The sequence below is a fragment of the Monodon monoceros genome, unplaced genomic scaffold, assembly GCF_005190385.1.
Source record: "Monodon monoceros isolate NGI ecotype Baffin Bay Population unplaced genomic scaffold, NGI_Narwhal_1 Super_Scaffold_5, whole genome shotgun sequence".
Classification (NCBI taxonomy): Eukaryota; Metazoa; Chordata; class Mammalia; order Artiodactyla; family Monodontidae; genus Monodon; species Monodon monoceros.
The window spans coordinates 57,248,589-57,263,034 of NW_021703782.1; the positions used below are offsets into that span (position 1 = coordinate 57,248,589).

General features: G+C 37.5%; 1 protein-coding gene across 3 annotated transcripts in view; it reads right to left on the reverse strand.

Moving 5' to 3' along the window:
* Positions 1–12,186: 12,186 nt before the first annotated feature.
* IL33 (interleukin 33) overlaps positions 12,187–14,446 on the reverse strand; it is a 46,036-nt gene continuing 43,776 nt past the window's right edge. For 2 of the 3 annotated variants that reach the window (XM_029203493.1, XM_029203491.1), the window contains exon 8: positions 12,187–14,038. In XM_029203493.1, coding sequence (XP_029059326.1) covers positions 13,832–14,038 — 207 coding nt within the window. In that variant the 3' untranslated portion in view covers positions 12,187–13,831. The remainder of the gene's footprint in view (positions 14,039–14,446) is intronic. The other variant, XM_029203494.1, reaches the window with a different exon arrangement.

Genomic DNA, 14,446 nt, shown 5'->3' on the forward strand with positions numbered 1-14,446 from the left:
TTTTCTGTCTGCATGATGTGTCTATTGATGTAAGTGAAGTGTTAAAGTCTCCCACTATTATTGTGTTACTGTCAATTTATCCTTTTATGTCTGTTAACATTTGCCTTATATATTGAGGTGTTCCTATGTTCTGTGCATATATATTTATTACAAGTGTTATATCTTCTTCTTGGATTGATTCTGTGATCATTATGTAGTTTTGTTCTTTGTCTCCTGTAACAGTCTTTATTTTAAAGTCTATTTTGGGGAATTCCCTTGTGGTCCAGTGGTTAGGACTTGGTGCTTTCACTGCCATGGCCTGGGTTCAATGCCTAGCTGGTGAAGATCCCCCAAGCTGCACAGTGGCCAAAAAACAAACAAACAGACAAATAAAGTCTATTTTGTCTGATATGAGTATCACTACTTCAGCTTCCTTTGATTTCCATTTTCATGGAATACCTTTTTCTATCCCCACACTTCCAGTCTGTATGTGTCTCTAGATATGAAGTGGGTCTCTTGTAGACAGCATCCTTATGGGTCTTGTTTTTTTATCCATTCAGCCAGTCTATGTCTTTTGATTGGAGCATTTAATCCGTTTATATTTAAGGTAATTATTGATATGTATGTTGTTATTGCCATTTTGTTAATTGGTTTGGATTTGTTTTTGTAGGTTTTTTTTATTCCTTTCCTCTTTTGTTATCTCCTCTTGTGATTTATGACTATCTTTAATATTGTGTTTGGATTCCTTTTTCTTTTTTGTGTGTATTATCTATTATAGATTTTTGTGGTTACCATGAGGTTTTGCTCTAGCAGTCTATATGTATACATGATTGTTTTAGGTTGCTGTTCTCTTAATTTCAATTGCATTTCAGGTATCCAGCATTTGTGCCAGAGGATCTCACGATTACTGGTTTTGATATCATATTTGTGTGTCCATGATTTCCTACCCTTACTGTATGTTTGCTTTACTAGTGAGCTTTCCCATTTTGTAATTTTCTTGTTTCTAGTTGTGGCCTTTTTTTTCCACTTAAAGAAGTTCCTTTAGCATTTGTCATAACACTGGTTTGGTGGTGCTGAATTCTTTAAGCTTTCATTTGTCTGTAAAGCTTTTGATTTCTCATCGAATGTGAATGAGAGCCTTGCTGGGTCGAGTATTTTTCGTTGTAGCTTTTTCCCTTTCATCACTTTAAATATATTTTTCCACTCCCTTCTGGCCTGTAGAGTTTCTGCTGAAAAATCAGCTGATAGTCTTATGGGGATTCCCTTGTATGTTATTTGCTGCTTTTTCCTTGTTGCTTTTAATATTTTCTCTTTGTCTTTAATTTTTGTCAATTTGATTAGTATGTGTCTTGGTGTGTTCCTCCTTGGGTTAATTCTATAAGGGACTCTGTGCTTCCTGGACTTGGGTGACTGTTTATCTTTTTGAATATTTTCTCAGGCTCTTTCTCTCCCTCTTCTCCTTCTGGGACCCCTATAATGTGAATGTTGGTGTGTTTGCTGTTGTCCCAGATGTCTCTTAAACTGTCCTCATTTCTTTTCATTCTTTTTTCTTTATTCTGTTCCATAGCAGTGATATCCACCACTGTGTCTTCCAGTTCAATGATTCATTCTTCTGCCTCATTCATTCTGCTATTGACTCCTTCTAGTGTGTTTTTCATTTCAGTTATTGTATTCTTCAACTCTGTTTAGTTGTTCTTTATATTTTCTATCTCTTTGCTAAGAACTTCTTGTGACTTCTCAATCTGTGCATCTGTTCTTTTTATGAGTTCTTGGATCATCTTTGTAGCCATTTCTTGGAACTCTTTCATGGGTAGGTTGCCTATCTCCACTTCACTTAGTTGTTCTTCTGGGGTTTTATCTTGTTCCTTTGTCTGGAACATATTCCTTTGCCATCTCGTTTTTGAATTTCTATTTGTATTTTTATGTATGTAGTAGCTTGGTTACATTTCTCAACCTTGGAGTGGCCTTCTGTAGGGGCTGTCCTATGTGTCCCAGAAGTACACTCCCCTCTCATCACCCAAGAGCCAGGGACCAGCTGGTTCCAGGGTAGGTTCTGACCTGTGTTTGTGGACTCAGTTCCACAGGCTGCAGGATTGGAGTTTCCTTCCTTCTGGTGTCTGCCCCCTGGTGCGTGAGGCTGGTCTAGAGGCTTGTGCAGGCTTCCTGGTGGGAGGAGTCAATGCCTGCCCACTGGTGGGTAGAGCTGTTTCTTGGCCCTCTGGTGGGCAGGGCAGTGTCAAGGGGCATGTCTTAGGCTGGCTGTGGGATCAGGAAGTCTTTAGGCAGCCTGTCTACTGCTGGGTGGGCTTGTGTTCCCACCCTATTGGTTGTTTGGCCTTAGGTGTCCTAGCACTGGAGCTTACAGGCTACTGGGTGGGGCCAGGTCTCCATGCCAAGGAACCAAAATGTCTGCATTTAGTCAGAGGTCATTTAGGTCCTTGCTGTGTCCACCACCAGCTTTTTTGACCCCAGAGAGGGACACAGCCATCCCCTGTCTCCCCAGGAGACTTTTCAAGACCTGCAGGTAGGTCTGGGCTAGACTCCTATGGAGTCACTACTTTTGCGCTGGGTCTTGGTGCATGTGAGACCTTGTGTGTGCTCTTAAGAGTGGAGTCTCTGTTTCCTCCAGTCCTGTGGAGCTCCTGCAATCAACTGCTGGCATTCAAAGCCAAATGCTCTGGGAGCTCCTCCTCCCAATTCTGGACCCCTAGGCTGGGGATCCTGGCATGTGGCTCAGAGCTCTCACTCCTGTGGGAGGACTTCTGCAATATAATTATTCTCCAGGTTGTGGGTCACCCACCTGTGTGGTATGGAATTTGATTATATCAAGAGTGCACCCCTCCTACTGTCTTGTGGTTTCTTCTTTGTGTCTTTGGATATAGAATACCTTTTTTTTTTGTAGATTCCAGTCCTTTTAATCGATGGTTGTTCAGCAGTTAGTTGTGATTTTGGTGTGTTCATGAGAAGAGGTGAGCTCAAGGTCCTTTTACTCTGCTATCTTGTCCTCACAGTCTTTCAAGATTTTAAGTTTGGTTTCTGGAGAATTGTCATTTTCTTTTCTTTTTTTTTTAACATCTTTATTGGAGTATAATTGCTTTACAGTGTTGTGTTAGTTTCTGTTGTATAACAAAGTGAATCAGCTATATGTATACATATATCCCCATATCCCCCCCCCTTTCATTTTCTTTTTAAAATATCATGTCACTATGGTTTTTCATGGTGCTTGATGACTTGTTCCTCTGTGGTGTACTTGAAGTAGTGAACATCTTTCTTGTTTAGGTAGAGCTTTTGTTCAATTTGATTTTAATTTTTCAACGGGTTGGTAATTAAGTCCTTCCTTTTGTTTTTTACTAGGTGGTGCTATAGCACAAGTTTTAGGTTTCTCTTGCTTGAGCTGGCTCTAGCTATATTTGAGAATCAGCACTTTGCTCCCTCTACCACCTCTATCAGAGGTGTTACCAGTGCCCTTGTTATTGCTACTTGTGCTCCTGGGGTCACTGGTGTCTTGTTGCTGGTGTCAGTGCTATTTCTGGCATTGCTGCTGGGGGCACCAGAATTGTGGGTGGCTCTGCTGTGTCCAGGTTCACCTGGGTTGTGGGCACTGTCACTGTGGCAGGGAGAGGGGGAAATTTGGGACAAGCCAGGATTATGGTTCCCACTACCACTTCTGGAGTTGTCATGTTCATGGGTGACTGGAGTCATGGGTGCCACTGTGGTGGTAAGAACTAGATTGTGGGCCCTGATGCTACTGCTGCCCAGTTGCCTGTGGATGTGGGTGCTGCTGCGGCTTAGAGGCCAGAGTTGTGTGCACCACCTCTGTTGCTGCTATCAGGTTCTCTGGGGCTGCAGGCTCAGCCACCATGGCCAAGAGGACCAGGATAGCTGTACTGCCTCCACTCTTCCCCCAGTTCTGTCTGTTCTATGAGTTCATATCCTCCCACCTTTAGATGTACAAACATGTGGATCTCTCCAGCATCCTGATGTGTTGGGCAGCAGAGCCTTTGTTAAATTATGCGTGTTTTACTAGTTATAGATAGAAGGGGAGAGGTAAAGGGACTGTCTCATACTACCATAATGCTGACATCACTGTGTCTTACTGTGTTTTAAGAGTTCTTCATATAGTCTAGATATGTCTTTTAGCAAATACATGTTTTGCAAATGTTTTCTTATAGTCTTTGGCTTGTCTTCTCACTCTTTTAACACCATCTTTCTAAGAGCAGGAGTTTTTAATTTTGATGAATTCCAAAATATCAAATTTTTAAATTTTATGGATCATATTTTTGATATCCTATATAAAAAATCTTTAACCCAGTGTCACATAGATTTTCTCTTATGTTTTCTTCTAGATTTATAGTTTTACACTTTACTTTTTATGTCTGTGATTCGTCTTGTGTTTTCATATATAGTGCAAGGTATGGCTTGAAGTTTAATGGTTTTTTTCTTTTCGTTCTTTTTTTGTTTTTTGCATATGGATATGCAATTGTTCCAACACCATTTGTTGAAAAGATCACCTTTTTTTTTCTATTGAATTGACTTCGCATCTTTGGGAATAATCTGTTGTGTATATATAGTTGAATCTATTTTTGAACTATCTATGCTGTTCCACTGATGACTTTGTCTATCTTTATGGAAATACCACACTCTTAACATAAATGTAGCTTTATAATAAGTCTTGAAAGCAAGTAGTAGAGACCTCTAGTGTTGTTTTTCTTTTTAGAAATTGTTTTGGCTATTCTAGGTCCTCAGAATGTCTATGTAAATTTTAAAATCAGATTGGGATTTTGATTGGGATTGCACCAAACATATATCAACCTCAGGAGAATGGATATCTAACCATATTGAATCTTCTGACCCCTGAACAAGGTATGTCTTTCCATTTATTTAGGTCTTCTTTAATTTCTCTCATTTGTGCTTGGTAGTTTTCAGTGAACAGGTCTTGCACATCTTTGTCAGATTTATCCCTAAGTACTTTAAAATACTTAATTGTATTATAAATGGTAAAGATTTAAATTTCCAGTTGTCTTTTGTTATTATATTATATAGAAATAAAAGTGATTTTTGTGTATTGTAACAACCTGGATCTTTGTTAAACTCAATTTATAGTTCTATTAGCTTCTTTGCAAATTACATCAGACTTTCTACATGGATGATTATGTTATTTTAAATAAAGACAGTTTTACTTTTTGTTTTGTAGTCTGGATTATTTATTTCTTTGTCTTGCCTTATTGCAATGACTAGAAGCCCCAGTAAAATGCTAGATACAACTGGTGAGAGAAAAAGAAAAAAAGAGGTGGTGAGAGTGGACATCCGTTCATTGCTCTTGATCTTATTCAGTCTGTTACCATTAATTATGATGTTAGCTGTAAGTGTGCTTTGGTCTATGCCCTTTATCATGTTTAGAATTTCCCTTTTATTTCTAGTTTATTGAGTGCTTTTATTAGGAATGGATATTAGATTTTGAACTGCTTTTTCTGCATCTATCGACATCATCGTATTATTTTTCTGTTTTAATTTGTTAATGTGGTAAATTACATTGATTGATTTTTGAATATTTAACCAACCTTGTATTCCTGGGATAAACCCCACTTGGTCATGATGCATTTTTATATCTTTTAAATATATGTTTGTGTGTGTGTATCCTTTGTATGTATTATATATCTTTTTTCTGTATTGTTGGGTTTGATTTGCTAAAATTTTATTTAGTATTCTTTTATCTTTGTTCATGAAAACTATTGGTCTGTAGTTTTCAATGTCTTTGGTTTTTAGTGTAACACTTGCTGCATAGAATTAGTTCAACAGAATTCCCTCAATTTTTTGATAGAGTTTGTTTAGAATTGATATTTCTTCCTTAAATATTTGGAAGAATTCAACAATGAAGACTGGAGTTTTTAATGAGAAGATTTTAAACTACAGATTCACTTTTAAAAAAAATTTTATTGGACTATAGTTGATTTACAATGTTGTGTTAGTTTCAGGTGTATAGCAAAGTGAATCAGTTATACATACACATATATCCACTCTTTTTAAGATTCTTTTCCCGTATAGGCCATTACAGAGTATTGAGTAAATCAATATAGGGCCATTCATATTGTCTGTTTCTTCTTGAGTAAGTCTTGATAGTTTGTATCTTTCAAGTAATCTATTTTTATTAAAATTGCCAAGTATTGTCCATAATATTCCCTTTTTTATCCTTTTAATATCTTTAGAATCTATACTGATGACAACTCTCTTACTATTGATGTTGGTAATTTGTATCATCATTTTTTTCCTAATCAATCTGGTAAAAGATTTATCCATTTTATTGATTTTTCTGCAATATCGAGCTTTTGTTTTCATTGATTTCTCTATTGTTTTTCTGATCAATTTAATATTAATAAATTATTATATAATTTTTTAGTTATCCCATTTCTATATTTTGGAACATCTATGCTCTTATCCAATGATTTTTTGAAGGAATATGAGTCATTCTTTCATTTTTGCTTTTAAATCTTTTTATATTTATAATGTAATATTTGATGTATATTAAAGACTATATGTAACTTATTTGTAGGTTAAGAAGTATAATCAAATAAACCCCTATGAACTTAGTGGATTACTTCTATACCTGTAAGATCACATCCATTCTGATTCCACCCCCACCCCGACCATCACACTTTATTCTTAGAGGTTTTTTCTTAACGTCATGGAGGGATTTGATTGTGCCTTTCTATATTCCAATTATACCTAAGAAAGATTGTTCTTGGGTTTGCCTGTCTTTCTAAACAAACATTCACTGAGTGGTTGCAATGTGCAAGGCAATTCTTATCAGTGTCCTAAGAAGCAGGTATTACCATCACCTCTTCTATGGATGAGTTTGCTTTAAGCCACATTCAACAGAAAACCCACCATTAGCTTAAGCAAACATGGTTTTATTTTTCTCTCTCAACAAGAAAGTCTGCAGTTAACACTACAAGACTAGTATGGCAGCAAAAAAAATGTCACGTGTGACCTGGAGTCTTACATTAGTTTCCCCAGAAGTAGATTCTGATTAAGGGATTTATCAGCATGTGATTTACTAAGGAAGTGTTCCCAAGAAATACTGCTATGGGAGTTGGGCAGGGCAGGGATGGACAGGGATCTAAACAAGAATGTGATCTCATGCTGAAGTCCAGCAGAGGGTAGCTTCCACATGAACCCTGTAGGGGAATTTTTGAGTGAAATTTAAGACAGAGTTGTTTCACCCAAAACAAGGGAGCTGGGCTTTCAGGAGCTTTATAAGGCTGGTGGAAGGAATGCAAACTCACAGAAACTTTTATCTCTCTGTGCAAGAGAGAAAAGCAGCATCAGTACTATAAGTGCAGTCTTTGTAAGAAGAGATGCAAGTGCTGGATATTGAAAGTACACAGAAAGTGGTGGTGGTGGTGGTGGTGTGGGTGTATGGTACACACATAAATGTTACCAAAGAATCCAGTATAAGGAAACTTAAGATTTGAGCAGAACACGAATATTGTTCTCTACACCAGCGTTCTCCCATTTTTCCTTCTGCCATTTTTAATATGTAAGCCTTTGTCTCCTTGCTTACTGCTTCATGGTCAGTTTTCTGCTGCACATTCAGCCTCATACTTATGGTCTAGGTAGGAAGAAGGGGAGAGGGTGAAAGACTGAAAAAGGACATGCCAGCTGAATATGTCCCCTTTAAAAAGTTTTTCTCAGGGACTTCCCTGGTGGCACAGTGGTTAAGAATCCGCATGCCAATGCAGGGGACATGGGTTCGAGCCCTGGTCTGGGAGAATCCCACATACCGTGGAGTGGCTGAACCTGTGTGCCACAACTACTGAGCCTACGTGCCACAACTACTGAAGCCCGCACACCTAGAGCCTATGCTTTACAGCAAGAGAAGCCACTGCAATGAGAGGCCTGCGAACCACAGTGAAGAGTAGCCTCCACTCACTGCAACTTGAGAAAACCCACACAAAGCAATGAAGACCCAATGCAGCCATAAATAAATAAATAAATAGTTTTTCTCAAACCATTATACTGTCTAACTTTTATTGTCCAGAACGGTTTCAAATGGTTACCACATTACTGTGTGGAAGTCTGGGAAGGAGTGTATTTTTAGTTGGGCATATTGCTGCCCAGGTCAAAATGAGTTTCTGTGGGCAAGGAAGTAGGGGTGGTGCTGATAGACAGTAAGTAAACAACTACAATATTTGGTATCTCCTCATTTTTGCAGAGGATAAACTGAGATTGAGAGAGGTTATATAATTTGCTGAAGTTGCACAGGCAGTAAGCAGTAAACCAAGCCTATGTTCTTTTTTTGTTTTTTAATATTTGTTTATTTAGCTGCATCGGGTTTTCATTGTGGCACGCGGGTTCTTTTGTTGTGGGGCACATGCTTCTTTCTAGTTGTGGCACATGGGCTCTAGAGCATGTGGGCTTTGGAACATGCGGGCTCTAGAGCACACAGGCTCGGTAATTGCAGTGCATGGGCTTAGTTGCCTCGCAGCATGTGGGATCTTAGTTCCCTGACCAGGGATGGAACTGGAGTCCCCTGCATTGGAAGGTGGATTCTTAACCATTGCGCCACCAGGGAAGTCCCAGCCTATGTTCTTAATATGCTAGGCAGTGATTCATGCGTTCTCTTTATGGGAGTGTCCTCTGGGTTAGGGACTGTAATTGGACTTGAGGGAGTGTTTCATCATCTTGGCACCTCAACAGGAAGTAGCTCATTGATACATCCAGTATATATGGCATGTATTTAAGGAATACCTGCTAGAAGATGAGATTTCTGAGCTGTAGAGCTGATAGTATGAGGGGAGAAGGAGTTTTAGGACAAGCCTGTCCCAAACCCAACTGGAGTATCCCAGCTTAAGATTTCTCTATCCACCATGCAGTTTCTCAGCATGAGGCGCAAAGGTTGAAATTGGTGGGGTTTTTTTTTTTGGATTGTTTTTTTCTGCAGATATGGGGGTTGTGAATTAATCCTTTTAGACTTTAAACAACCTGTTGCATTCTACTTAAATTAGGAATTTTCTTTCCCCAACTCCCCAAATTTCAACACTTACTTAGTTTTCTTTCCCAATTCTAAGTCACTTTACTCATTCAAATAAAATTTTCCTGACAATATTTCAAGGTGTCCAATAAATGCATAAAAATGTAAAGAACGTAAATAAAATGAGGGAAAACTAAATATTGACATAATTTTCATTTCTGATAAAATGAAATGGGTAAATTCGTTCTGGTAATATGTGTTATCCAACATCAAAACAAATGCAAGTTTGGAAGTTTTAGCCACAACAATCAGAGAAGAAAAAGAAATAAAAGGAATCCAAATCAGAAAAGAAGAAGTAAAGCTGTCACTGTTTGCAGATGACATGATACAATACATAGAGAATCCTAAAGATGCTACCAGAAAACTACTAGAGCTAATCAATGAATCTGGTAAAGTAACAGAATACAAAATTAATGCACAGAAATCTCTTGCATTCCTATACACTAATGATGAAAAATCAGAGCAAAAATTAAGAGAACACTCCCATTTACCATTGCAACAAAAAGAATAAAATACCTAGGAATAAACCTACCTAAGGAGACAAAGGACCTATATGCAGAAAACTATAAGACACTGATGAAAGAAATTAAAGACGATACAAACAGATGGAGAAATATACCATATTCTTGGGTTGGAAGAATCAAGATTGTGAAAATGACCAAACTACTCAAAGTAATCTACAGATTCAGTGCAATCCCTATCAAACTACCAATGGCATTTTTCACAGAACTAGAACAAAAACTTTCATAATTTGTATGGAAACAAAAGACACCAAATAACCAACGCAATCTTGAGAAAGAAAAACAGAGCTACAGGAATCAGGCTCCCAGACTTCAGACTATACTACAAAGCTACAGTAATCAAGACATTTATGGTGCTGGCACAAAAACAGAACTATAGATCATTGGAGCAGGATAGACAGCCCAGAGATAAACCCACGCACATATGGTCACCTTATTTTTGATAAAGGAGGCAAGAATATACGATGGAGAAAACACAGCCTCTTCAATAAGTGGTGCTGGGAAAACTGGATAGTTACATGTAAAAGAATGAAATTAGAACACTCCCTAACACCATACACAAAAATAAGCTCAAAATGGATTAAAGACATAAATGTAAGGCCAGACACTCTAAAACTCTTAGAGGAAAACATAAGTACGCTGTTTGACATAAATCACAGCAAGATCCTTTTTGACCCACCTCCTAGAGAAATGGAAATAAAAACAAAAGTAAACAAATGGAACCTAATGAAACTTAAAGCTTTTGGCACAGCAAAGGAAAACATAAATAAGACAAAAAGACAACCCTCAGAATGGTAGAAAATATTTGCTAATGAAGCAACTGACAGAGGATTAATCTCCAAAATTTACAAGCAGTTCATGCAGCTCAATATCAAAAAAGCAAAAAACCCAATCCAAAAATGGGCAGAGGGCCTAAACAGACATTTCTCCAAAGTAGACATACAGATTGCCAACAAACACATGAAAGGATGCTCAGCATCACTAATCATTAGAGAAATGCAAATCAAACCTACAATGAGGTATCACCTCACACCAGTCAGAATGGCCATCATCAAAAAATCTACAAACAATAAATGCTGGAGAGGGTGTGGAGAAAAGGGAACCCTCTTGCACTGTTGGTGGGAATGTAAATTGATACAGCCACTATGGAGAACAGTGTGGAGTTTCCTTAAAAAACCAAAAGTAGAATTACCGTATGACCCAGCAATCCCACTACTGGGCATATACCCTGAGAAGACCATAATTCAAAAAGAGTCATGTACCACAATGTTCATTGCAGCCCTATTTACAATAGTCAGGACATGGAAGCAACCTAAGTGTCCATCGACAGATGAATGGATAAAGAAGATGTGGCACATAGATACAATGGAATATTACTCAGCCATAAAAAGAAATGAAATTGAGTTATTTGTAGTGAGGTAGATGGACCTAGACTGTCATACAGAGTGAAGTAAGTCACAAAGAGAAAAACAAATACCATGTGATAACACATATATATGGAATCTCAAAAAAAAAAAGAAAGGTTCTGAAGAACCTAGGGGCAGGACAGGAATAAAGACGCTGATGTAGAGAATGGACTTGAGGACACGGGGAGTGGGAAGGGTAAGCTGGGATGAAGTGAGAGAGTGGCATGGACATATATACACTACCAAATGTAAAATAGATATCTAGTGGGAAGCAGCCGCATAGCACAGGGAGATCAACTTGGTGCTTTGTGACTACCTAGAGAGGTGGGATAGGGAGGGTGAGAGTGAGAAACAAGAGGGAGGAGTTATGGAGATATATGTATATGTATAGCTGATTCACTTTGTGATAAAAGCAGAAATTAGCACACCATTGTAAAGCAATTATACTCCTGTAAAGATGTTAAAAAAAAATGCAAGTAAATGACAAAAAGCTACCATACATTTGAATGTTTTAATCAAATAATACTGACTATAGTGATGGTGGAAAGTATTTTTTTAAAAAAAGGAAAATTAAACTTGTAAAATAAGATAACCTGATTGAAAGATATCTAAATAAGGAGTTGGAAGTCCCAGGTTAAAGTTTTAATGCAAGTGTATGTTGGCTGTTTGATCTTTGGTAAAAGTCACTGAATACCTCCTTTGTACTGGCCACCATGATGGGCACTATGAGTACAAAGGTGAAAAAGACACAGTCTCTTCTCTGAAAAATCTTACTTAATTTTTTTTTTAATTTTTTTTTTTGCGGTACGAGGGCCTCTCACTGTTGTGGCCTCTCCCGTTGCGGAGCACAGGCTCTGGACGCGCCGGCTCAGCGGCCATGGCTCACGGGCCTAGCCGTTCCGCGGCATGTGGGATTTTCCCGGACTGGGGCATGAATCCATGTCCCCTGCATCGGCAGGTGGACTCTCAACCACTGCGCCACCAGGGAAGCCCCTTACTTAATTTTGAATCACCAAAAATATTAGACAAATGACCTACTCCACTTACCAACGTTGATGGATTGGGGTATGCTTACTTTCACTTAAGAATTTCACAATATGAGTCATTTTATGATAAAATCATTATGGTCTCACATACTTTTGAAAAATACAGTTTATTCAAGAATATGAACAATGTAATGGATATATTTGGTTACTTAATAATAATCATTTAAGTATATCATACAGATACACATGGTCAACATTTAGTGTTTTTCAGAGGGAGTGATATAGATTCTGCTTTTATTTTTGTCTCTATAGTAAAATTATTGACAAAGTAATGAATCAAAGATATATTGTTCTATAATTGTTTGCACTCATACAGTAATTCTCAGCCTCTTTTATTTTATGTTCCACCAACAGTTATATTCAATATATCTCAACAAATTAAAAAGCCGACACTTTCAGAAAAAGTCATATTTTATAAGTATTCTGTCATTATGTTTGTCATTTATTATCAGTATTACACCTGTGAAGAATTACAGTAGAAATTGCTAAGGTTTTAAAATAAGCAAAAATTACTTAGTAGTTGAGAAATGTTATTATATGGTTGAGTATAAACTTTAGTACCTTAGTAGCAATAAAACACAAAGACGTTTAACGAAGAATACTGCCATAAATAGGTTTACATAAAATTCTACACCATCAGGTAGAAAAAGCAGAATAAAGATGTTGGCATCCAGAGGTCAGGTTACGTGGAAGTGAGGTCAGGGGGTGCAGAAGGACACAGATGGTCAAAAGAAATGGAGAAAGAACAAAAGTCAAGTGATTATTCCATAGTAAGCAGGGTTATTGGGAAGCTAAACAACAAAAGGCCTTGTGCATGTCGGAAGAAAGGATGAGAAGAAATTTTGTCCAAGGTAATGAATATATCAAAAGTCATAGATTCCTGGAAGCCAGGGTCAGAAGAACATATGAAGGATAACCAGTTATTGAAATTGTAATGTTAATCCTATGTCCCGTCTAAGCTCTAGTAGGTTAGAGGACTTATGTCCACACCATGGTACTTGGAACCCATGGTACTTGGAACCCATGATACTTGGATACCCAAACATATATTGTGGCTCAGTGCTTTTAAAAATATTCTAGTTTGTTAGATATTCCTAATAATTTCAATTTCATGTCTGAACTAAAATTTATTTCACTTTCTAATGTAAGAATGCCTTGCTTAAAGTTAACTCAGTCTATAAAAATCAGAATTTTAAAAGTGAGTTAGAGGTGAAATTATTCACTTTTAAAATACTAGATTTGTTTTCCTTAATTTTTAAATTATCCTTGCCTTTTCACATATTTATATTACCTGTCTAACTATATAGGCATCTGAAGTTTCAGTATTTACAAACAAGCTTGGTGTTTTATTCCAGTTGTGACATGGTAAATCTGTGTAGCTTCCAGTTGTCTTTTTTATTAGTGGCTCTAGTGTTTGAGGCTATTATTTGGAACGAGGGAAAATTATGTCCCTATATAGCTCTTTAAATTGATCCCTGTCTAAAGCAAAATTGCGGATCAGTCCCTTTGCTTCTCCCCAGAGGTCTCAGCTCAAAATATGAAGAAGTTCTTTCAGGACTAAAAGAGGAAAAATGTAAAGGTCAGGCTGTATCTCTTCAGAATGTTGGCAAATCTCTTTACCAATATGCTATTTAATATACCAATACTTGTACTGAATATGCAGTGATACAGAGGGAAATAAAAAACAGAACTGAAGGATTATAAAAAATATTTTTATACATAATAAGGAAAACATTCCTCAGCATACTAAACATTCCATTTCCCTTCATGTTATCTGTCTCTTTATCGCTTATCCTTTCTCCGGTGGTAGCTGTTTGGACTACTCAACCCAAGATCTGCAGCTTTCCATCATATTAAGTTTGAGAGCTTAAATATGGTATTCTCTTCATTTGAATCCTCAGGGTGTTCCCCTCGTTTAATAAGAGCTAGGTGGTTATCCTTTACTCCTAGAAACACTCCAGGATTGCTCTTACATTCAAATGAAACACATTGGGAGGTCTCCTCATGAAGGACAAAGAAGGCCTGTTCTGGCAATTGGTTTTCACATTTTTGTAGCTGAGGAAGACAAGAGAGAAAGTAATCAATATGTGAGTTGGAAGTCCAGAGTCAACTTTACATCCCTGTATTGGAAACTAAAGGAGAATAATTATTCATAACTTGATATTTCTAGCAAGCCTGCTTACTGAGAAGGGGATGGGAGGTGGAGAAGAAATGAGCAGAGGGCCAAAGTAGGGGGATTTGATTTGATTCACTGATAGTATATTTTGAGAGACATGATGGCTTAGAATGACTGGATCTGGATGCAGTATTTCTGGATTCATACTTCTCTTTTGCCATGTAGTATCTTTGAGACCTGGACACTTTGCTTTACCTTTCAAGCCTCAGTTTTTTAGTGTAGCCAGTTTTCTAGATCGGTCAACTCCCAACTTACCCACAGATACATGAGTGATAGAAATGATTATT